This window comes from Euleptes europaea, chromosome 6 (genome assembly GCF_029931775.1).
Source record: "Euleptes europaea isolate rEulEur1 chromosome 6, rEulEur1.hap1, whole genome shotgun sequence".
Classification (NCBI taxonomy): domain Eukaryota; kingdom Metazoa; phylum Chordata; class Lepidosauria; order Squamata; family Sphaerodactylidae; genus Euleptes; species Euleptes europaea.
Genome location: NC_079317.1, coordinates 35,428,503 through 35,453,847, shown reverse-complemented (window position 1 = coordinate 35,453,847; position 25,345 = coordinate 35,428,503). Strand labels below are relative to the sequence as shown.

General features: G+C 42.0%; 2 protein-coding genes across 2 annotated transcripts in view; one reads left to right on the top strand and one right to left on the bottom strand.

The window, feature by feature from the left end:
* Positions 1 to 1,001: 1,001 nt before the first annotated feature.
* ERG28 (ergosterol biosynthesis 28 homolog) lies at positions 1,002 to 9,920 on the bottom strand. The gene is made up of 4 exons (XM_056850732.1): positions 9,767 to 9,920; positions 7,131 to 7,221; positions 2,688 to 2,806; positions 1,002 to 1,195 (listed from the first exon to the last, which is right to left on the bottom strand). Exons 1-4 carry the CDS (start codon positions 9,897 to 9,899, stop codon positions 1,116 to 1,118), a joined length of 423 nt encoding a protein of 140 aa, XP_056706710.1. The 5' UTR covers positions 9,900 to 9,920; the 3' UTR covers positions 1,002 to 1,115.
* Positions 9,921 to 11,016: 1,096 nt separating this feature from the next.
* The window catches only part of TTLL5 (tubulin tyrosine ligase like 5), a 153,498-nt gene continuing 139,169 nt past the window's right edge, over positions 11,017 to 25,345 (top strand). The window contains exons 1-9 of the mRNA XM_056850734.1: positions 11,017 to 11,046; positions 13,041 to 13,204; positions 15,456 to 15,562; positions 16,598 to 16,680; positions 17,524 to 17,630; positions 18,277 to 18,407; positions 19,773 to 19,855; positions 23,575 to 23,644; positions 23,882 to 23,966. Of these exons, the coding sequence (XP_056706712.1) occupies positions 13,128 to 13,204; positions 15,456 to 15,562; positions 16,598 to 16,680; positions 17,524 to 17,630; positions 18,277 to 18,407; positions 19,773 to 19,855; positions 23,575 to 23,644; positions 23,882 to 23,966 (743 nt within the window). The 5' untranslated portion in view covers positions 11,017 to 11,046; positions 13,041 to 13,127. The remainder of the gene's footprint in view (positions 11,047 to 13,040; positions 13,205 to 15,455; positions 15,563 to 16,597; positions 16,681 to 17,523; positions 17,631 to 18,276; positions 18,408 to 19,772; positions 19,856 to 23,574; positions 23,645 to 23,881; positions 23,967 to 25,345) is intronic.

Here is a 25,345-nt window from a genome sequence, read left to right as displayed (position 1 = left end):
GGATTAGGTGTGCTAAGGATGACTGAAGGCGAAACACTTTTTACTAGTTTTTAAAAAAAGGGGGAACTGGTACCAGAAAAGAGGTGAGGGGATAATCAGCTGTTATTCCAATCAATGTATTTCAATGCAAGGAACAGCTTTTTCTTTGGAATTCAAAAAGTCACTGCATCTTGTGCGAAATCCAGGAAAGAGAGAATTCAACATCTTGCATTCTCCTCAGCACATAAAAAGAAGCTGCAGCTTTGCACCATTTCCCCTTGTTTATTACAAATCATGCTTATGGACAAATGCACAGGCTCACGACGCACCAGCAAAAAGTTCAGTTAGTGCTGTCTTTCTAGAACAATCTCCAGTGGATCTTTGGCAGTACTACATTTTTCCCCTCTGCTGGATGCCCTAGAGCAGGGGTGGGGAACCTTTTTTCCGCCAAGGGCCATTTGGATATTTATAACATCATTTGCAGGCCTTACAAAATTATCAACTTAAAAATTAGCCGACCAATACATTTCTCCACAGCCCGAGTGGGAAAGGGTTAACACAGTTTCTTGGGCAGTCCTAGCAGCTCTACAGCTAATGAATCTTCTGCAAGGGGGAAAAAGGTTCCTTTTCTCGGCAAAACAAACTCACATCTGCCTTGAATAGAGGTTATTCCTGCCCGCGGAAGGGTGCGGATCACCAGTGTTAGATCTTTCTGAGCTAGAGATCTGCCAGACCAAATGATTTCGTGGGCCTTAAACGGCCCCCGGGCCTGACGTTCCCCACCCCTGCCCTAGAGGGAGAATCTATTATCTGTGCTTGGCACGATTATGGAGAGGTCCCCTTCCCACCACCAGGGCTGAAGATGCTTTAAGACAGTGGCCTCCGTCAGGGAAACCCTTATCTAGCTTGGGACAGCTGTTCTGGGCCGGGCTTCTGCCATTGGTCAGTGTTGCCTGCTCAGGTCAAAATCGACTGAAAATTAAAAGGCGACTGATGGAAAAGTCCAAAACCAAAAAGAATCTGACTGGTTGTTAGACTACACAGGGAGGAGAAAAAGTCAGGAATGTAACGCTCGAAGATCATGGACTCTTGAAGATGGCTGGGAGGCAGATGCAACATGTACTGCAGCCATAGCTTCAGTTCCGTTTCTTGTTCTGTGATGCTGCTTCCACTTCCAGGTATTGCAGCCCAATAAGCATGCCTAGTATGGAGAAACCTGAGAAAGAAGGAAAATGAGAGGGAGCACAGAACATTCCCCTTAATGTGACACTGAAATACATGTAAGAGATTATCAGTTGCACTGGAATGTGGGGAAACCTGCATCCAGTTCCTTCCAAGAGAACATAAGAAAGGCCATGCTGGACCAGACCAAGGTCCATCAAGTCCGGTAATCTGTTCACACAGTGGTGCCTCTAGGAAGCCCACAAACAAGACGACTGCAGCAGCATTATCCTGCCTGTGTTCCACAGCACCTAATATAATAGGCATGCTCCTCTGATCCTGGAGAGAATAGGTATGCATTATGACTAGTAGCCATTTTTACTAGTAGCCATGAATAGCCCTCTCTTCCATGAACATGTCCACTCCCCTCTTAAAGCCTTCCAAGTTGACAGCCGTCACCGCATCCGGGGGCAGGGAGTTCCACAATCTTGAGCAAGTCACTGTCACTCAGCCTAGCCAACCTCACAGGGCTGTTGAGAGGATAACAGTGCAATCTGAAGCACCGTTATACCTTTCTAATGCTTAGGAAAATGTAGCTGCTTAGGACTGCACAGTAAAATGCTTTGGGGAGCTCCTTGGGAAAAACAGCAATACAGGCTGAATATCCCTTATCCAAAATGCTTGGGACCAGAAGTGTTCCATATTTCAGATCTTTCCGTATTCTGGATTATTTGCATATACATAATGAGGTATCTTGGGGATGGGACCCAAGTCGAAACATGAAATTAATTCATGTTCTATATGTGTGTGTGTGTGTTAAGTGCCGTCAAGTCGCTTCCGACTCATGGCGACCCTATGAATGAAAGTCCTCCAAAATGTCCTATCTTTGACAGCCTTGCTCAAATTTTGCAAATTGAAGGCTGTGGCTTTCTTTATTGAGTCAATCCATCTCTTGTTGGGTCTTCCTCTTTTCCTGCTGCCCTCAACATTTCCTAGCATGACTGTCTTTTCCAGTGACTCTTGTCGTCTCATGACATGACCAAAATACGATAGCCTCAGTTTAGTCATTTTAGCTTCTAGGGTCCGTTCAGGCTTGATTTGATCAATAACCCACTGATTTGTTTTTTTGGCAGTCCACGGTATCCGTAATACTCTCCTCCAACACCACATTTCAAAAGAATCTATTTTCATCCTATCAGCTTTCTTCACTCTCCAGCTTTCACACCCATAGATAGTAACAGGGAATACGATGGCATGAATTAATCTAGTCTTGGTGGCCAGTGACACATTTTATATACACCTTATACATAGAGGTAATTTTATACAATACTTTTAATAATTTTGTGCATGTGGGGCATCGAGGGGGACCTGCCGTTGGCACGACCAGCTTGTACAAGTGCCATTTTATTACCCTTTGTGGGTTCTCAAAAAGTTTAGGAATTTGGGCTATCTTTGATATCGGAATTCCGGATAAGGGATACTCAACCTGTATATAAATGTAGTGACGAAAACAGCAATGAAGGATGGGCTGTTAAAGCTGTACTTACTTGCCACCATGAGCGGTGCCAGGACACCAATTGTTATAGCTGCTGTGCCGTAGATAAAGACTTCAGAGAGAAAGTGGCCCAGGGCAATGAAGAAGGTCAAAAGTGTGATGTTATAGAGGCTGCCAGAGAGTACAGGAAGAAAGAATTATTGGGCATTACAGGGATGATACTAGTAAATGCAGAGAATAGAAAGCAAAACCAGAAAGCAAGTCAGTCCATATTTGCAATGAATAGTAAAGCCAAATTCTGGATTGGCTTCTGCCTTGTTTCGAAACCACAGAGAGTCTGTTGCTCAAAAGGCACTTTAGGTGTTCAGGACCCAGACTCCTGCCATACACAAACCACAGTAACCAGGTCAGTCCCTAGCTTGATAACTGCTGATCCAAATCTTTTTTTAAATTTTCGAAGCATTTATTGTCTACTTTTTAAATTCAAATGAATTCTCAAAGTGGAGAACAATATTAAATACATCAAACGGTACGTTAAAACATCTGAGGGGAAACAGAGAATTAGATCACATTGTTGCTGGCATAGTAGAGAGACTAACACAAACTTAATTAAATTCCACCACACATAAACAGTGTACTCCTAATCCTGTATACTCAGAAGTAAGTCTCACTGAGTTTAATGGGACTTCCTCCCTTCTAAGCGATTTTAGGATTGCAGCCTTGGAACCTTAAGCAGGTTTTTAAAAGAAGAGTCTTAATGGCCTGTTTAAACGCACTGAAAATAGATTAATAGACTCTGCATGGGTTGAACTCTAAACTATTAGCTGTGGCCTGAAATGGCAATTAATTCAACACAACTTTTTATTTAAAAATCCAAATTTATTTTTAACTATTTGGCCAAAAGTTGTACTGTCTTAAAAATTTCAATCCTCTTTAAGAATAACAGTTTGATTTGAAAGCTTAAGTTAATTCAAACATTTTAAAACCTATGTTCATGATCCCTTAACTGAATCCATGTAAAGAGAATAATGGGAAATGAACTCTTTTAAGTTCATAAATATGATGGAATAGGTAATCTATTAGATTGATTAAAGGTTTACAAAAGGGCTAGCGCCTGACTAGCCAGGCATTGGAATACTGCCCCTGCCATAATGTGTTTCGACTGGATCAACAACATGTGAATGCATCATCATCATCAGTTTATTGTGTAACGAAGTACTGCCTTACGATATATGACCATATGATGCTGCTTTATACTGAGCCAAACCATTAGTCTGTCTAGCTCAGTATTGTCTGCTCCAACTGGCAGCAGCTGCCCAGGTTCTTGAGCAGAGAAAGGTCTTTCCCAAAATCTGCCAATGGCAGATGTCATGAATTGAACCTGGGACCTTCTGTATTCAAAGCATGTACTCTTCTCCATTTGGGTGAATTAATAGGCCTGTTCTTTCTCCCTGAGCTCTACTTGAATTATGAGTATTTATGACTACTAATCAAACAACACTGTCTATAGGCTCTTGCTTCTGGAAATTTCTTAGCATTTTACAGCCCTAATCCTAAGCATGTTTCCTCAGCAATTGGATTTACAAGTGTTTTATAGGAATGCACCTTTAAAGTAAAGGATCTTGCTCAGTGCTATTACAGAATTATGTTCAGGAAAAAATAAAAACCCACTAATTCTAGTTTCCCCCCCTTGTCTATAAAAGGCATGTGGACTGCTGGAGCAAAAAATGTTGGATAATATAGAAGGCTCTATGTATATATTTAAACATTTAACATTCACTTTTTGTATAAGAAACATCCAAATTACAAAACAGGAGACTAATTAATATTTTCCCCTTTTGGAGATTTAAGTCAATTCACTGAGGACAAAGTTTCCTTTTCCCACATTTTGTTTGTTTGTTTAGCACTACTCTTTGTGTGGGAAGAACCTAAAAATGTGTCTCCAAAACACACAATCAATTTCATGGTGATATTGACCGTTATCCTAGTCTTTCATTTAAGCAAAAAAGTGTGACAGTGACAAAAATAGGCAAGAGGAGGGCTTGTATTTGTTCTATTTGTTCATTTTATCTGGCTGCTCTATTTATCTGCTACTTACTAGGAGCCTTTGATTGTGCAGTCTGACTAGCTAAATAAAAGTATCACCCTTTCCTATTGCTGTATCTTATTTGTAAAGATACTTGACAGTGTACAGCAATTACTGCCTATTATAGTCTTTTAAAAAACCTTTATGGGCTCAAAGTGTACCTATCAGGCCTGTCAATTTACCATTTCTCACAGCAAAGCTCTGAGGAAGGAAACAGATTATTTGGAGTGTTCGTTTTTTTTAAAAAAAGAGTAGCTCACCTTTGAAGGATGACTGTACAAATAGCCCTTTCTCAGCATGCAGTTCCTTGCCACTCTGGGTAATGGAGTTGAAGCTGCCAACTTCAGGGATAAAAATAAGCCATTTGTGGCTTTTCACACATTACTCCTGTTGAGCCAGCACAGCTGAGGGAGGATGAATTGGCTGATGGGCCTGGAACAGAAGCCTGACCTAAGCTCCCATCAATTGTGCCTGTCCAAATGTACAGAGGGTAACAGGGACAGCACCATGCGTTTGAAGGAGTGCAAGTACTACTGAAATAGCTACATTTTACTTTAAGTCTGTTGGAAGGATTGACTTGTAAATAATGTATAAACCAGCAACTGGTGTTCTGCAAGCATAACCTGTCCTTTTGACATCCTTTTTCAATGTAAAGAAGTAAAATTTAAGGTTGTATTTTTAAGTGTATCATTGAAAGAATGAAGATTTAATTTTTTTTTAAAAAAAATTATATTAAAAAAGCACATCTTGGGTGATAGTTTTATATGTCTCGATTCTCTTCCCATCCAAAGTCAAAGAAGCCTAGATGCTGCAACCCAGCCACAACTTATACATTTTTGCATAAATTTGCATTGAATTGCTTTACTTGTGAGACTTGAAGAGTCACATAGTTACTTCCAAGAGAAGAAAAGCCAGTCTTCCAGCCTGATCTGAAGCACATTCCTTGTCAAGCACTGAGACTTGCTTCCAGCTAAGTATGCCTACGTTTCTAGCATCACCCTAAGGCTGTTTACCCCAAAGAGAGTCCCACTGAAATCCTGGTAAGTATGCATAAGTTTGAAACATCAATCAATCAGTCTTTGACATACTTTACCAGACAGCAGTAGAGGAAGGCATTCAATTGGAAGATTGCTAGGGATTGGGAACACGTGGATATGGAAAAGCAGTGAGAACATAAGGGACAGATGAAGGTTTCCTAGGGAGGGAAGTATTGAAAAGATCCCCAGAATAGGAGAAGTCAGTCTATATATTCTGTTTTAGTTTACAGAAGGCTTTGGTGAGTGAAACCAGAGTAGGTATACCTTCTACATCTTTATTTGATTTATTTACTTCAATTGGATCGCACCTTTCCCCCTAGCGGGGACTGAGAGCATCTTAAATTGTTCTCCTATGCTTCATTTTATCCTCACAACAACTTTGTGAAGTAGGTTAGGCCGAGAGGGTGTGGCTGGCCCAAGGTCACCCAGCAGGCTCCTATGGCAGAGAACGGATTTGAACCTGGATCCCACACTTGAACCATTACATCACTTTGGCTCATGTGTTCCAATTCATTAAAAGATCCTCATGCTCCTATTAGCTTTAACAAAATTTATCAGCGACTTAGAAATTCCTTCCTACTTAATCCATCAAGTGTTAATCTTCAGTTTTGTGCTTCTATCACAGAGAGCCCTTTAATTAAAGTTCGGTACAGAGACAGTTTCATCTTCAGCCTTATTGCAGAAGCTCTCCTCTTCTCGTAGTGCCAAAGTATGCAGTTTATGATATACTAAAGCAAATCTATTGTCCTCTATCAAAGTAGCCTAATTAAATGAATACGCAAGTCTGGCCTGTTCATCCATACTTTTCTCAGAAGCCACCGCCACTGACGCAAAACACATGAATGGAATCAATATTCCATAAGCCTTGTAAAAGAACTTGCTGGAAAATTGATATCTGGTTGGCTAACTACCCAAACTGATACCTGCCTTGCTATCTGCTGGAGGAGGAGAATACTCTTTAGTGATTCCAAACCACAGATCAAACACATAACATAATTTAAAATAACTAGCTATATCTCTGCCATGGAAGTTCTCTGGGTGACCTTGGGCAAGCCACTCTCTATTAGCCTTAAGGTTGTTGCTTTGAGGAAGAAGGAAGACTAATGTGGTATGCTACCTTGGGCCACCATTAGGGGAAAAAAGTGATGCATAAATAAATCTTCATGTCTATTTTTCACCCTTTGCCAACAAAGCATTTCAAGAGAATAGTTATTTCTTTTTCCAGAAGCTACTTGATCAGAGAGTTTAGGAAACAATGGTTGCCTGAATTTGCCTACAGGGAATATTAAAGAATTGTCATGGCAGATGTGACACATAATTTGGGGAGGGGGAGAGTATGGCTCTACTCCATTTCAGCATTCCTTTTACATACGTCTTGTTGCGGATATCAATGGCACAGTAGCAGCGAATCACAGATGACAGCAGGGTCCAGATACCAAAGGTCCGAGCCTGGAGGCCATTTACTGTGCAGAGAAAACAAATACTGAATCAGAGCATCTTCTTTTCTGGTCTCTTCCCTCTCCAGGAAAAAAAAATAGAGAAAGCCAAATTGCAGGCATGAACCGAGCATGAAGTCTACAAGATCAATGGGTTTGGAAGGCTTCCCAAATGAAGATTCCAGTTTCCCACCGTCCCTGGCAGTTCACTCTTTACTAGTGCTTAGCCAACACTAGCTAGAGTGATATTTATGCAGAATTTAAGTAGGTAGGGGTGGAGAGAGTGGCATTTAAAAAACCACACAGGTGGTACAATCCTTGATAGGGATGAGTGTACAACCTTTGCAGGAGGGGCAAAAAGAGCTGGCAGTAGATTGAAAATGGTAAGAAGGGGCTTGTCATATGCTTGGCAATGATGTCCAATAGCTATCTATGATGTATGTGTGTGTGCGGGAAGTGCAGTCAAGTTGCAGCCAACTTATGGAGACCCAGTAGCATTTTCAAGGCAAGAGACTAACAGAGGTGGTTTTCCACTGGCTTCCTCTGCATAGCGACCCTGGACTTCCTTGGTGGTCTCCCATACAAGTACTAACCAAGGCTGACCCTGCTTCGCTTCTCTGATGAGATTAGGCTAGCCTGGACCATCCAGGTCAGGGCACTATCCATGATAGGATCCATTCTCCTAGGAAAACATCCCAAACACCTGTGCTTTCTAAGGGGAAAGAACTGCAGTTATGTGTTAGTTCTGATATGTGACTTGAATGTTACCAAGGAGTGATTCCCTTCAATGGGAATTCTTGTGGAAATGATGTCATCTGGGCTGTTCAGTGACAGCTGCACATTTCCTCTAGCCACAATGTCTGGAAAGTTCCTGAGACTAAGCTTCTAATATAGCAGGGTTTGTCAGACTCTTAGTTAACACAATTGTTCCCATAGTTTTCTAATGTAGCTTCTACTGCCAGCTCTTCTACTAAGCTTCTAATATAGCAGGGTTTGTGAGACTCTTGGTTAATGCAATTGTTCCCAGAGTGTGTCACATAAGATCTCTTAGATGCAGAAAATATAGCTGAATTAATATTCTGACACAGACGGGAGCTGTGCGTCAACTTAGAACAATTCTTCTCTGTCTTTGGGTTCAGTGCCAGTTCCTGCAAATTGGCTTGAAAGGTTTGGAGGCCCTAGAAGGGCACTATAAAATACAGGGTGAAATAAAGGCTGCTTGATCTATTACCTACTTGAGGTGGATACATGGATTTATTACACTACATTTACATGCTCTGAACAGTAACAATGGATTCCTGCTCCCCATCCCACCTCATGTGGTGGAAAGTGCCCTCAAGTCACAGCTGACTCATGGCGACCTTACAGGGTTTTCAAGGCAAGAGATATTCAAAGGTTATTTGCCATTGCCTGCTTTTACACTTGACCCTGGTATTCCTTGGTGGTGTTCCATCCAAATACTAACCAGGGCTGACCCTGCTTTGTTTCCAAGATCTGATGAGAGTGGGTTAGCCTGGACAATCCAGATCAGGGCCCACCTCGTATACAAATGATGAAATAAATACAACTATCTGTTTCATGTTATGGGGTACACCAGAGGTACACACATGGGTTAGTAACACACTAGCCATTTAGTCTAGAATATAAATAAAATGTTGTCTTAGTTTTTATAAAGAATCTAGATGATGTCAACCAACTGCACTCCAGCATTTTTTTCATTTACAACAGTGCCAGCTGCAGATGTGGACTGTTGTAAAGCCACCTCCATTTCTCACCCTAATTAATTACTTGCTATTAACTTCATGGAAGCTTAATTAGCTCTTGTTGGGGGGGGGCTTTAACTATTGCATTTTTCTTTGCAGAATATTCACTTTTATGATTGTAGTTGCATACTTATGTCATTTCAAAAAATATAAAATTAGTGAACAAACACTTAGGCTGCAAAGGGGGAAATAACAATTAATAAAAAATTTCCACCTCACCCCAGAAAAAGAACAGATTAAATAGCCATTCAGGAATTGCCCTGGAGAATGAAAAGGAAATAATTACACCCGTAGCAGCAGAAGCAACAATTTCAATAGAGAATTTCTGGGAGAAGTGGATATTTGCTGAACAGCTTATGCTGATATTAAAATATGATAGCTTTTAAAATGCCACAAGACTTCTGTTTAACAGAACATATTATTATAGTAGGATCTTGATGGATATCCATAGGCATCATAGTGTTACATAAGGTGAAATGTGGAACTCTCATTTCAATTCCATTTGCAGCCAACTGGGGAACTCTTTCAGTGGCGCAAGAAGAAGGTCATAGCATAGAAGTGACCAGGATTTGCCAGCTGAATCTGTAATGCACGAAGTGGCCTTCAGTTGTCATTGAGGAAGGAGAAATAATGCTGGCTACTTTTTGTGATTCAGGGGCAGGTATCAGGTGAAAAAAGAACAACAACCCTTGGGGATGACAGTTGAGAGATTTAAATAAGCATTTCTAGAGATCAAAGCAAGACACAGAACAGAGAGTAAAGATTCCACTGCTTCCAGCAGTGCAAATATGACAACCTGTGCACCTTACCAAGGCTTGGTTTGCCAGTGTACAGTTTCTCAGAGAGGAAGCTGTGATCTCTGAAGCTTTGCACTGTGTTCCCCATGGCAATGATGGACACCATAACTAGCCAGCTACGGAGCACATTCAGAAATCGGCTCATCTTGCAGCGGCACCACAAAACCTGCTCACGGGAACAAAGGCAATGTCTAGAATTTGTGCTATCGTGCATCGTAATTCATGTGCATCCTCTTTCCCCTATACCTTGTCACATTTTCCTCCTAAGCCAGGAAATATAGGGCACAGCTTGCCTTTAGGGATCCCTGATTCATCCTATAGCATCCCTTAATGAAGGCGAAGGTAGAAATCCCACACGCAACGTCCACAAACGATATTGGTATAAAGAACGAGTCTTCCAAAGACCAGAAGCAATAAACCATCAGAGTCTGCAACCCTGTGCCCCAAGTGAACTTGGGAATAAGCCTCACTGGGCTTACTCCGGAATAAGGTCTGGTTACATGCCTCTGTGATCAATCAGTTCGCATTCTAAACCCATAACCTATAGCAGAAACAATTGCTTACTGCATCGCCCTAGCAAAAAAAGAAGCGCACAGATGGATTTCTCTACTGTTCGCCACTGGCATTTTCGAATTAATGCCCTTATATTTAATACCTGTTTAAATAATTACACCCTCAACACATGCTGTATCTCCCATTCAGCTGCTACACAGCAGCCACCGACTCTGTGCCTCCGGAGTGATCTCGAGCAAATCGCGCCCCGTCGCCGCCGCCACTCTCTCCCCGCAACCCCACCCAACCCTGCCTTGCCCTACCTGGTCCTCCGCCGCAACAGCAGCTCCTGAACCTCGTCCCCAGTCCGAGGAGCAGCCTCCCCGCCCCTCGCAGCTCAGTGGTCCGCTGTCAGACGCGATCTCTCTTCTGATTGGGCCTCCTCTCCATGCCTCTCCTCCGCGCCACCTGGGTGGGTAGCGGCTTGTGCCAATCAAACGCTCTGAACCTTTCCGAGGCGTTGTGACGTCAGATTCGAAGAAGGAAGGCGAGCGAGGGGGCGTTTTCGCCGCGGGTCGGGGGGTGGGGTGATTTGTTCACGGCGCCATGTTAGAAGAGGCAAAAGGCGGCAAACGGGGGGCGGGCGGGCTGTGACCGCGCACGCGCGGGGGAGCGGGAGAGGCGGCGCTTGCGTGGAGGCGTCTCGGAGGAGGAGGGAGGGGCGGTTGCTCGTTGGTTGTTGTAGTAACAGGAGAAGCGCCGGCGGGAGCGCCCGGGCCCCGGGGGAGATGAAGCAGCAGGTATGGCGCTCAGGGGCTAAGCAGCGCGGGCTGTGCGGAGCCTGCTTCGGAAGAGCTCCGGGCCTCGCCGGGCAGGGCGAGGGGCTTCGGCGCTCCGCCATGTGAAGCGGCTTCCTCGCGTGCTTCTTCCCTCCCCAGGGCTTGTCAAGCGCTCAGGGGGGCCTTCTCGATTGGGCCGCGGACTCTTATCAGGAGGACGCGGCCTGGCCGGGGGAGTCGAGGGTCCCAGCGGCAAAGCCCGCAGAGCTCACGTGATGTTTTCTGAGTGCACGTGCAGAGAGGAGACAGACAGGGACAGGCCGAGTTCCCTGTAACATCCCTCCTGCTCAATAAGCCATGCATGGCGAAGCGGGTCCTTTGGGGGGTGGGGGAAAGACTGGCAGCCTCCTGGCACTGAGAGGCATTGCTGCTCCTTCTCCCTTCCTGTGCTTCTGAATGTCTAGCCTAAGGCTGCCTGCTGTAATTAAAACTGATTGGCTGCTACCTTTACGGAGTTTCCTTTCGGGGAGATCAGCGGCATAGCAGTGCCTTAAATTAATAGACAAATGTTTAGTTGCACGGAAGGGATTTGCTTGCGGACCGGCTGGCTCTCAGGAGGAGGGGAGCCTTCAAGCATCCAGCCGAGTGCAGAGATGGTACTGAACGGAACGTGGTTGCTTCCACATGTTGCCGGATGTTGACTTTTTGTTGTGCTATAGCAGCTGGATTTTCCTCTGTGGATAAGGCAGTCCTGCAGCAAATAATTGCTCTAGAGCAAGGACAGTGCAATATCCAATAACATGGGGATGCAGGCTATGGTTGAGCTGAATTCTTGTTTTATTGGGAATTAGGCCATCTCAGTCTTTACCATGATTTCCTGATCTTAATAAGACTTATGCCATTGCGTGTAATCTGATCTCATGCAGTAGGCTGAATATGACGAATGAGACTCACATCAACATGTGGGACAAGTCCATGTGGAAAGGTGTATTATGTAATAAATCCAATAAGGACATGCCTGACAGCCATATTGTGGCTGGATTAGACACAGAAGCCAGCATTGAGCCGTGAAATTCCTCTGTTTGCAGAAGAGGGGTTGGTGATTTCTGCCAATTATCCCCTCTTGTTGCAGGCCCCCTGCTTTGCCCACTATGCTGTTCCAAAGATCTGCTGACTCCCAGGAACATTTCAGGGGGCTCAGTGGCCTGTAGCAGGAGGGGTACATGGAAAAGTCCATGGATTGCTAGATATGTACCAGAAAAGCATCTATTGCTATCAAGTGTCTTAGAAAAGGTGCTTCTAAACACATTCGAAGTGAAGGCTTCTTCCTGTAGAGAAGATGTGCACAGGAAGAAGGGGCAGAGCCCTTTCTCTGTCTAGTCTCTCTTTGCATCCAGAATGCCCTTCCCTCAATTACTTCTCTCCTGGCTGGGGTCAAAGATTAGAAATAAGTCATACCAGGAGAAAAACATCAGGGACAAAGCAATTTGGAGTGGAGGAGGTGTAGGCAGAGGGAAGACTGGGCAGGATAAAGCTGCTACAGCCTGCTTTTTCTCTGCTTTAAATTATGCATGTGCAAATGCTGAATTTTATATCTGTTTGGTATAGCCCACATCTGTGCTGCCATTTTGACCCAGAGGTATGATGTCTGGAAATTACAGTATACAGTGTGTGCTGATTTGGAGGAGGGGAGGTCATTGTTGCTCCCATTTCTGCGCAAATGTGATCGAAGATGCCACTGTTAGTCGCCGTGATTTATTCACATGTGTATCCTGCTCTTCTTGATCAGAGTGATATATTTCAGTTTTTCCTAGTAAGGATCTTAAGAGAGAATGAGTTGACCATGACTACCCAGTAAGCATCGGGATTGAGAGAGGATGTGTACTTGGGTTTTTCTGCACTCAAATGCAGCAGTCTTGCTACAGTGCACAAACTGATGGATCTCTATTAGGCAGAAACACTGCAGGGTTGCTCTACGCGTCAAGTTTCCTTTTCTGTTTTGTTTTTGGCCATAGAAAACTGCCCTGGCTAGATCTACCAATTCTGCAGGGAAGTGTTTGAGAGGCCACTGTTTCTGGGCTCTATGAAAACGTGCACAGGCAATGCAAGTTGGGATGGCTCGGGACTTGGAAGAAACGGGCTCGTCTTCAGATGAAGATGTCGTGGTGGAAGGACCAGAGTAAGTCAAAGCATATAGCTCTGTCAATGAAATAATACATCTTCCAGGATTAATTCCGGTTGCTGCTTACCTGTGGGATCTTGCAAAGTCATTTTCTTCTGTAATTGTGGATGCAGGAGGTGGGATCCAAGAGAATGTCATGACCCTCTTCCGTTTCTGATTGGCCATGCCATTTATCTTTCACATGCTTTCTTGTGCCATTAATAGAAGCTAGGAAAGTAAAAGGGGCTCATAGATATTCCTTGGCTTATCAATCTACCTGTTTATGCTTTCTACTGACCCCTCCCCCATATCCGCTATTGTACACATACAAGAGAAGCAGAGCCTGCTCTTTCTTTTGCTGAATTTTGGAGAAGTTATACCGTAAATAGCGGGAGTCTGTTGCAGCCTCTGTACCACAGTGCAAATGAGAGTAATCCCTGCCTTTCCCTTGAACCCACTGCTTGTGCTCAAAGAACTTGAAGGAGAGATGTGGCCATCTAAGTGGGACTGATGTTTGGAGAAAATGATACTATATGAAGATATGTTACATTCTTTCAACTGCAGTGCAACTGTTAGCTTAATTGGGGGGTGGGGGGTGCTGGCCATTCTTGCCAGAGGTCCAGGCAGATGGATTTATGGATGCCTGAAAATGAACATTATGTCTTGTTGAGTTCTGGGACAAGCATGATTAAGTGGGATTTTAGTTTAATTAGTAGGATGTTATCTCTTCATGTGTTGTGTTTTGGAAGGTCCGGTTTTCTAAAAATATTTTTCAGCCTTCAACCGTAGAGAAAGGATAAGCTAGAATTAAACATAAATTACTGGCTGCTGGTTCACTTTTCAGCTATGTGGTGGCAGTGTGAACTCTTGGTGTCCTTTATGGAACTGAACTGATTACACGGACCCTCTTGCCCTCTGAGTTTTCCTTTGTTCAATGCTTGGCATATCAGTGTGAGCCCTGTCACTTTTGCTAAGGGTGCAATTTTAACTCAATCAAATAAATTGTCATTGACTTAAGCAGGATGTGAATGGTCCACACAGTGCTTTCTTGTGCTTGTTCTAATGGTTGTGGTTTGTTCAGAACTATAATTTTCTTTTGTTGAGGGTAAATGTTTCCTTTAATCCCTTTAATAGTGCAGTTAAATATGCTCTGGCAGATATTATTCCCTGAAATGCTATTCTCATCAAAGTGTGACACAGATCAGCAGCACGTCAGCAGGGGCTTCCCAGAGAGATTTTTTTATGGTGCTTCAAGCAGTGTGGAACTTCCTGCAGTACGTGGATGACTGGATTATTCTCCTTGCATGGCCTGCTGTCCAGTGTGTCAGTAATTATGCCACGTAACTAAGGGTCATCCTGGGGATGAACATCTCAGTCACTTGGAAACTTGTCTGAACCTCACTGTCCTTGCTGTAAATCCTCAGGGCAGGGCTTAACCTAAAGCATCTTCCAGCAGTCTCATTTATGTAAGGCTAGACACTAAAATCCTGTCATTCTTAACCTGCTGCCTTAGGTTCCTGACTAAACAACTGGGTGGGTGGGGTCATTTTGGAAAAGATGCACAGTTCTTCATATAGACAAGGGATTTTGAGGATAGACGCATTCTGTGTATGCGGAGCAAACATAAAGGCTGGTTATTTGCACAGATTAAAAAGATTTCTGTCTGTGGAGTGTGACTTCCTCCCCTTTCCCTCTACAGTAAAAAATGCCCCCTCAGACCTGTTCCTCTAGGCCAGGGGACCCCTAGGTTCAGCATGAGGGGGAAAGTCTGAGGACTGTAACAGGAGGGGGAAATCATCAACAATTGTCCCACTCTTCTGTCTGTGGAAATCTCCACTGAATCCAAGTAATAGCTGTGGTATCTGCAACGTATTACTACCGACAGTTTTTGCAAAGACAGATGGGGTTCTCATAGAAGAGTATATTCACAAAAAAACCTGCAATATTCAGTAGAGAAGGTCATAGTGCTGCTGTTAATTGGTATGCTAGTTTGTAATCTGTAGCTGATTAGATTCTTGGCTGGATTGTGCCAAGATAGGATTACACTTGTATACCTCATCCATTGCCTTCGTCAGAGCTTTAGATTTTCATTGGGCAATTTGAACTGGTATTTTGGGTTTCTGAACCCTGATATCCATATTCTTTCCTGTTGAGTTTTTTTTAATTCTCGCAGGGAAGTGTCTGCATGGAATAGATAGTTAAGCAGATTTCTTTCATAATTAGCAATTTCTTGTGTGTATATATACATAAATGAGTCTTGTTGCTCCAGGGATCACCCGTGCATCATGTGGACAGGTGGTTACAGAAGGATCCCAATCCTGGTGTTTCATGCAGAAGCTATCCTAACAAAGGACAGCTACATCCGCTTGATTGGAGGTAAGTGCAGTCATGGGAGGAAGGGCATCTTGGCCATCTTCTGGTCACTGGGTGTGTGGGGGGAGGTAGTTGTGAGTTTCCTGCATTGTGCAGGGGGTTGGACCAGATGACCCTGGTGGTCCCTTCCAACTCTATGATTCTATATCTGTGCAACTATCTCACCATGAATGTACAAAGAGAAATAGCTAAAGGAGAACAATTGTTTGAAAACTTGGTTTCCTTTTTGTCTTATGAAAAATAGAGGCGCTCTCCAGGTACCAAATATAAGTCAGTGGCATAAATTCAGCCACGCAGTTCGGAAGATTTAAGGGCATTTAAGAGGGTGCATCTGTTTCCGCCAATTCTCTTTTCCCAGCACATACCTCTGCGTTGCCCCACGTTCTGTTCCTGGGGGTCTGCTGACTCAGGAACAAAATTTCAGGGCGTTAAGTGGGCTGCGGTGGTGGCAGAGGAGAACAGGAAAGTTCTGCTGCAAAGATTGGATAGATGTTGGTTTGTCTTTGATTTTAATGGGATTGAATTAAACATGTCCTTATTGTTATCTGCTGCTTAAATTTAACTAGAAGTTACAGAAGCTTGTAGATTCTTGTAAGAATTATTACTGTAGCACCATCAATGTGAAAAGTACTTTACAAAGAGAAAGAAAACATTATACTTCAATTATTGTTGCGCTAAGGGGCTCAACAAAAACTTTCAGAAGAAATATAGGAATTCCAAGTACTGGAGTGTACCTGTGAGTCACATATCTGAAGTGATATACAAATATACTTAAAACTGGTCCCTTTTGTGCCTTCATGGTAAATGAACTGAATTAAGGTAAATACCAGGATGATGAAATGTTGTGTAATTTAACCTCATATTGCTATGTGTTCTCACTTTTGTTGTGTAGCTATTTGCCATAACTATGTGCCCTGCCCTGCATTATTTATGAGACAATCTAAAATAAATGTTCTCTGACAGTATCTTTCCTTTTGGAGCCAGTGCAGTAGGGCAGTGCTTGGGTGCTGTGACAAACTTTTGTTGTTCTCTTCACAGAGCGCTATCGTTTGTCTTACAAGATTGTGCGAACAGACAGTCGCTTGGTTCGCAGTCTTCTGTCTGCTCATGGGTTCCGTGAGGTGTGTACATCAGATTCCTTCAGTATGAAGAGAATGAATATCTAAATACCCCTTGCACTGCTTTTAGAGCTGAGAGACAATTACAGATCAGAGTCTGGGATGTCTTTAAGCTTCAGCCATCAAACAACATTACTAAGCTGTATCCTTCTGCAAGTAATGGAATTTGACTTTTTGTCAGATATTGTGATGCTAGTGTGTGTTCCCTTCCCTGTTGCTGTTGAGTACTTATTTGAGGTACTCCAACTGAGGCTGGAAAGAAGAGGCTTGCCTAAGGCCACCTAATGAGTTTGTGATGGAGATTTAAACTGGACACCTCCAGATCACACCTTATTCCCTTACTTAGTCCCTATATTGCACAAACTCTTAGTGTATCATAAGGCTTGGTGGGAGTCATTGGACAACAGGAAGTGCAAGAGGCACTATATTAGACAACAATGTCTGGCAATTTGGCCTTGCAGATGTCAGATGTGACCTCATATCCACACAAGCAACACAAGACTTAATAAAGTGGCCATATCATTGGGACTCATTCACCTGCACATCATCCGATTTTCAAACCCTTAAAACCTACTGCTTGGGTGCAACTCTTAAGTATTCCTGAAAAAAAAGAGTTGCTTTATTTGGAAAGAGCCTTTTGGGTGAAACTTAGGTAGGCTATCAATAGCCTGCAGCAGAATTTGTTTGAGAAATGGGATTTCCTGAAACTGTATAAGAACATTGGTGGGAAATAGATCTTTCTGTGAGAATTAGCTCAGATTTCTTAACAGAAAGGTATAAAGTCCTCAGTTTTGCATGGTCATGAATATGTCATCTTTACATATTGTTTTGTTATCTTTTCCTCAGGTGCATCCCAGCAGCAATGAATATAACCTAATGTGGACAGGATCCCACTTGAAGCCCTATATTCTACGAACCCTTACAGATATTCAAAAAGTCAATCACTTTCCCAGGTAAGAAAGAGAGTGTACAGTGAGTATAACTGCTCTTTGGAAAGTTGGGAAGATTATGTATCTTGCAGATTCCATTAAGATGTTAAGATTGAGGTTATTATTGTGCGTTTATGCTTCATTTTGTCTCATAGATTATGTAGAAAGTTGGAACAAATGAAATTTGTTTATTTATATTGTTACTGCCCATTTCCCAAGGGCTCAGGCTTGGTTAACAACATTGCTAAGAGAAATAGATACGTAACGCAGTTGCTAAATTATTGCTTAACTGCTTGCGCCAAGGAATGTTTTTAATTACTCAGGCTTTGAGGAACCTTTAGGGGAATGGAGTTCTGAAGCTGAGGAGCCCCCACCAAGAACCCTCTCTGTATGTCCATGTCATTCAGGCTGGGCAGAAAAATACTAATCCTTGAGTGTGTCCTCAATAGAAAGAAAGTGGTCAATTAGTGAGAAATTTCGATAGCAAATAAAATTGCATGTATACTTAGGATAAGAACAGCAAAATAGCAGGCTGGCTAGATTGTAGCATTGAGCCTGTAGAAGCCCAGGTTGCTCATGCTTGCAAGCCTATGGACATTAAAGTAATGATGAATTCCTGAAAATCCTTGCAAAGATGTGTTGTCAGAAAACTATCCATGCATGGTTTCAGGTCCTATGAATTAACTCGAAAAGACAGATTGTACAAGAACATCAATCGAATGCAGCAGACCTATGGATTCAAGACGTTCCATGTCCTGCCTCAGACCTTCATCCTCCCAGCTGAATACCAAGAATTCTGTAGTAAGTGATTGACTGTGCATGATCAAGCTCAGCTGCGGAGTAAATATGGGCCAGTGGTTCCTGAGTTGTGTTCTAACTCTTGCCCCCAAGTGTATATTAATTTTTTTATTTTATTTACGTTATTTATAGTCTGCCTTTCTCACAGGGTCTCAAGGCGGATAACACATGGTGAGTCAGTACAGTTGACAAAATGGGACGTTCAGTAACCAATTCATTATGGTTTTAAAAGTCTGGAACCACCAGAAAGAACCAAAACATAGCATAAGTGTTCACATGACACATTAAGTGGTACAGAAATTATACAAATAGGATCCTACTTACAATAAGCTAAACACAGCAATATAGACCACAGTTCCTAATATTATCCAACCATCTTTGTAAAACCATTTTGTACAGTGCAACCCTATTACTTGCACAGAAAAGTATCACCCAGTTATTGCAGTCTGAAAATTTCTGTCCCATTTTATATTTGCAGTAAAATAAAAGTATTTGCATCAACTGGCAGCTAAGCATTTGGTTTATTAATACTGCCTTGTTTTCACAGTGCAACTGAATACATTAGAAATGATTAAACATACACGTTTGCTAATCCCTAACAGAAGCTGCTAAATAATAATCCACATATTAAATTTACATGATTGAACTGTCACAATAAAAGCAGGAAAACTCATTTACTACATTGAGGGTTATAGTGTTTCAGGAAAAGGGCATTAGAAAATTCCCTTTGGGCAGAGATTTCTGTTGAACTCCTAGCTTGAACCCCTTTGACCTGTTTTATAATTGAGATCTGAATCATGCTTTAGGAAAAACTGGAAAACAGAAAGGTGTCCCATAACATGTTGTTATGTATGTTCATACCGATTAGATCCCTTGGCTGAGATCCTATGAATGTTCCATGTGCCCTAGATAGTCTGCACTTCCTTTTCTGCTGAAACTTTAGTTTGCACAATACACCATTGAAAACCAGTGATCTTTTGCACATAGATGTTTTAGCAGTAGAGAAAGCACTCTCGTTGGCAGAGGGACGTGCACATGGAACTTGTTCCTCGGATCCAAGCTCTTAGCTTTGAGCCTCTTGATAGTGTAACATTGAGAAGGAGAACATCCAAGAGGACAACTAAGAACCCCTCATTAAAATGGCTGCTTTTTGCTCTCTGTAACCAACGTCTGAGGGTAAAAAAGGATAAAGAACAATAAAAGATACTCATACCTATTCTGACCAGTTATAGATTGAAAGAAGATACCCGCCAATGTCCAAAATTCCTTTTGTGCAGTGTAGTAACATCCAGTGTGTTAATATCTTGCTAACCTTGGCAAAGCATTTGTTCCTGTCATGTTTATATATTTTTTCTTTCAAACTCAAAGATTCCTACTCAAAGGACAGAGGACCTTGGATAGTGAAGCCTGTAGCATCTTCTCGGGGTCGAGGTGTCTATTTGATAAACAGTGTAAGTATTTGAAAGTATACCAAGCATAGTTTCCCTGGAATCTTCTAGCAAGTTCGTGGTAGCATTTTTTCTCCTGCTCAAAGATGTTCAGTTTGCTGAAACTGCGACACTTTCTGGCTATGTGTGACTTTCATGAGGCAATCAACCAGTTGGTTTGATAGTCGGTTGTTGTTTTGACCTAAGCGAAATGCAAGGAGAGAGCCTTGGCACAGCAAGTAGAATGGACCCTGCCATCTTGGCTTTCAGTACTCATGTGCAGTATGTCTGATTCTTAGTCACATCACAGTCCAAAAATGTCATAGTGTAAGTGGAGGACTTGGGGCCTCTGTGTGAATGGTGTAGAGTCAGGGATGGAAAATTTGTTCTCCTGGAGCTGTAGGAATATATCTTCAGGAAAGAATCTAGTAGAATAGGGCCTGGGGGAAAAACAATAGGAGCAAGACTGTCAGGTGACTTGCTGCCCTGTAATGGGAAGCTTGATCTCTACACTTTCTGAGCTGCTGTCATTGAGTTCCTAAAACTCCGTGATAACCAAAAACCCTTTTGGCAAGTATCTTGAAATTTATCATAGAAATTTAGACAATGTACAACAAATAAAGGTAATTATTTGCAGGATGGAGATGGGCTGTGGTGAAAATACAGTCATATGGTGTGCTGGTTGTTTGCTGTATCATTCTACATGGTGAGGAGAATTTTACTATGCATCTCTACCTGAAATCAGGGATTAAATACGACAAAGGTTCTATGCTCATTGTGATAGAGTGACATTAATTAAATGGGAGACCGTGCTGATTCATTGTTGACTGTTTCAGGTACCTTGCCTGCAATCATTTATTCAAGAGCCTGGGTTGGAGCCATAAAATGGAAGATGGTTTTCTGTGTGTGTGTGTGTGTGTGTGAATGTGAATGCTAATAGGACAAGTATTCCTGGCATTCTATGAAACTGGACAATGAGTCATTTCTTTTTCTCTTATATCTTCCCTCCATGTTGAAAGGGCCAGCTTGTCTCATCTGTTCTCAGCCTGGCTCTTTTCCCACAGAATATGGGAACTGCTAGCCAACTTGTATGAAGCAACTGTTTCCAGAGCCACACAAAGCTTTGTGCTCTGCTTCAAGGGAAAGCATAAGTGAACAAAGGGTCAGAATCTGAAAAAGGCACTGTAAACCTGTTAAACTACAACCACTCTATGGTATCTCATTGTGTAGAAAACCCCTCACCTGTTACAGAGACTGAGGGATGATGAGTGTGTCTCCAATTGACTGTAACTAACCTAAGTTGTTCATATGCAAATTTTTGGAGTAATAGTTCTATTGGATACTCTCCAAAATGCTGCTTTGATGACATTTTATATTTTGGCTCAAACCTAAGCGATAGTGAAGAATAAAACTTTCTGAAGACGTTACAGCCCTCACATTTAATAATTAGCAGTCTGTGGCCTAGTCTTGTTGTGAAGAGTTCACCTGCATGTCTGTCTAGCAGTTGCTCTTTATGTATGATGAACGCGAGTGGCCTCACAGTTGTCATGCAGTGCTGACAGTTAAAAGCTTTGGAGAGCTCAGGTTGGCAATCTGGCTAGAATGCTGTTGCAGAAAGTGTTTAAAGAGGCTGCTTCCCACTGCTAGAGGTGTGATATTGCCTTGATAGGATGTCCTACTGTGTTCATTAATGCTTACTCTCAAGTTAGGTGTACATATGATTAAAGTTGTAGTTTTTAGTAAAGAGTTCTTATTGTTGTCCCTTTGGTCAAGACGCAGGTTTTGCTTTTCCTTCTGATTTTTTGTTGAAAGTTTTTATTTTCTCACACTGTTTGTTACGCAATAAACCAACAATACATACCATGCACAGCACAACATAATACCAAACAACCACTTACAATGCACTACAGTATAACCTTACATACTTTTCCTGGGTGCTCTTGAAACATTTAATTTCATTGTAAATTCAGCTAACATGCCAAAACTAATATACTATTCATTACTAACAGCCTTATTATACTGACCATGGAATTGTAGTATTTATGCTATATCTTTATCTTGTATCTTACCCCCTCATCCATTGATAATTTGCTCATCTATAATAATGTCTACACATCCTCTCTAATAACTATGTTGTGTACTACTAGATCCTGAAAAAAGAAAGACTGACCATTTTTCTTTCTGTTTAAACAAGCTTTACATGGCATATAAGTAATACAGGTCCCATTTTTGTTGTTGAATTCTTCGCTGGATCTTTTGTTCACCAGATTTTTTAATCTTGCCATCGCTGCATATTCTGCTAATTTGTTTCTCCCAATCTTCAATGTCTGGACATTCTTCTGACTTCTACCTTGATGCAATAACAACTCTTGCTGCAGTAATCATATATCTTACCAGTTCATCTGAAGACTTTGTTATATCAGATGGTAGCATTCCCAACAGCATGATTTTACTCCTTATTCATTTTCTGAATATCTCTTGGTGTAATGTACCAGTGAAAAAAGGTCTTATACCAATTTTCTCTCAAGGTTTGACTTGTAAATTTAATTGATTTAGTCCATAACTGCTCCCATGGCTGCAACGTAATCTCTTATCCGAAGTTTTGCATCAATTTCACCATACAATGTTTGATTTGTTCTGCTTCGGTATCATATTTAAGTAACAATTTATATATCTTCCCCAGCAGGTGATCTTTGTGATCAACATTTCAAACTCTGTTAACTCTCACAATTTGCCAGTTAGTAAGCAGTCTTTTTGTAATCTTGATATCAGTTGGCAATAGATAAGCCATTGTATATTTTTGTTCTCCTCCTTAATTGTCTGCCATGATTTAATTTATCTACTCGCATTGATCATATCCTGGTATATTATACTGTCATTTTGACTTCTCTGTGTCTTATCATAATATGCTTCCAGTGGCGACAGTGGCTTTTCCTTCTGAGTTGTTGCTAGAAACATAGTTTAATATTTGATACTTGAAAGGGTGAAGCAGCCTCTAAGTTCTGCATCTGATGTTGACATAGGAGGAAGCACAGCTGTTTTGGTTGTCATAAATAAACTGTTTTCCTCTCTGTGTACGCAGTACTGGTATTTCAGGAACCTGGAAATAAGATAATTGCTATAGAGATTATCTTTCTCGTGCAGGTGTTGAACTTGGGCATTTTGATATTTGCATTTTTTTCCTGTGTATTCAAGAGAACAGTAGCCCTTCCTATTAAATGTAGCTGTTGATAACCAACAGAAAGACAAATTGGTTAACAGGCATGGTTTGACTTCCCAATTTTGCACTAGTTCTTCGTATTCTGAAAATCCAACTAAAAATCCAGTGTGTTTGCTCTGCTTTTTGCTGCTTAGCTTTTGCCTATGGTGCATAGTTATTCCTTTTGCCATAAATTAAACTGATAGCTTAGTGAGTAAGCTCTATACCACATGCAGGCTTCCACCATAGTGATCAGTAATTGGGCTGTACCTGGTTCCTACTGTGTCCTTTTCTAGTCCTGTTGTTAGTACTGTGAGTGTTCCAAGCACTTTAAAATATTTTCACTGAATGCTTATCTGAATAATTAAGATATTACCTCTTGATCAGAAGGTTTGGTTAACCAAGAAGCCAGGGAAGTATTCATTGGCATATGGCAGCCAGATGTGAAAATGATTTTCAGTGCGGAGTGGTAAAATAATGAAATTGGGCATTCCATATTTAGGCCTTTGATTGCTTACTTGAATGTGCTTTCTGTCTCCTGTAGCCAAATCAGATTTCTCTGGAAGAAAACATTCTGGTCTCCCGCTACATCAGCAACCCCCTGCTCATAGATGGTGAGTTTATATAAAAGTTTGCTGTTCCTTTAGAAGATCTCAGAACCTTGATGGTTTTGGGTGGGCTATTTGCACTATAAGAGAACAATTCTGTTTGTTTCCATTGCAATTTTATGTGGTAAGTACTTACAATTGTGTCACATGGGAAATATCACTATTCAGTGATTTTCATTCCCTATCCTTAAAAACAACTTAAAAATTTGCAGACATTGATCACTGTTGCTTGCCCCTCTCCAGACTTCAAATTTGATGTGCGGCTGTATGTTCTGGTGACATCCTATGACCCACTTGTTGTTTACCTCTATGAGGAAGGTTTGGCCAGGTAGGTAGCACCTTTGTGTTTCATGAGGAACCTTGGGCCCCAGCCCTGTTGAGTGTGTCTCTGTCTGTCATAACTATGGCTTGGATCCTAACCTCTCTTTTATTTCGTACCAATTACTTACACTTGTGGAAGAGGAAGGCAATTTTCACTGGATTCTCACCTTGTACTCCGTTTTGATAGGGCTTTCCTGGGATGGGGGAATCAGCTGACCCATGGGGGCCACAATTTTGGGGTCATAGTCTGCAGCAGGAAGGGGAGGTGAGAATCTTTAGCACAGCTCTGCTCGTGCTGCATAGGCTGAGTCTAACATAGTGAAGACACCTGGTGAGTGCCAGCGTGGTATAGTGGTTAAGAGTGGCGGGCTCTAATCTGGAGAACTGGGTTTTATTCCCCACTCCTCCACATGAGTGGCAGACTCTAATTTGGTGGACCGGGCTTGTTTCCCCACTCCTCCAAATGAAGCCTGCTGGGCGGCCTTGGGCTCTCTCAGAACTCTGTCAGCCCCACCTACCTCACAGGGTGTCTGTTGTAAGGAGGGGAAGGGAAGGTGATTGTAAGCTTCTTTGAGACTCTTTAAAACTAGAGAAAAGTGGGGTATAAAAACCAACTCTTTTTCTGGGTTTCATAAAGATCTGCAGAGCTTTTGGAGTTGGAGACTGGATGCTGATGAATATCTCAGTGATAATTCTCCTTTCTCACTTTGAGTGAATCTCTAGTCCTTGTTTTTATGCTATTCTCTAGCCCAGAAGGTTTGAGTGCAGCTGATGATTGCAAACGTCAGAGTGTTTAGCTGCTGGTCAAAATTCAGGAAAATATCAAATATATTTCACTCGGTGGGTGACATGTCTCTTCTTACTTGTAGCCTTCAGGTGGCAGTAGTAGGCTTTGAGGCTTTCATAGCATGCTAATGATTTTGTCTTCCTGTATTTGTGTGGGTAGGCACAAGGGAAAGCTTTCAAGATCCTGGCGCCACCAGATTTCAACTTTTTTGTCCTTTTACACCTCTCTGTGTACTTCAGCAGGGCACTGTTTTCTATTTGAACACAAGAGAGAACTTTTTATGGCTTTTTGCTGTAGCAGAAGCATTTAGAAGTTGAAACAGTATAGAACAGCTCACATGGGTTGAAAAGGCAATACTGTACATGATGGGAGTAATGTGGATCAGATGCACAATGTTGGTTAGTGTAGTTAGGCCTTGGGCGCTTGCTTCCCAAGTTAAAGAACAACTCGTTTCTCCTCAGGTCCGAACAAACTGTCTCCTTTAATATTTAATACCAATTTGACAAGAACAATAGAAAAAATGTAGAACATGGTAGAGCGAAATGTGTTCGTTCTTCATCTATATTCAATTTTCTGAGGCCTTTTCTGCCAGTGCTCTT

Excerpts from the sequence above, each read along its gene's own strand:
- ERG28 (XM_056850732.1), bottom strand. The coding sequence starts at position 9,899 with ATGAGCCGATTTCTGAATGTGCTCCGTAGCTGGCTAGTTATGGTGTCC. Across the intron at positions 2,807-7,130 it reads ATTGATATCCGCAACAAGAC|CCTCTATAACATCACACTTT; the intron begins GTATGTAAAAGG and ends ACTCTCTGGCAG. Across the intron at positions 1,196-2,687 it reads GGCACCGCTCATGGTGGCAA|GTTTCTCCATACTAGGCATG; the intron begins GTAAGTACAGCT and ends CTTCTTTCTCAG.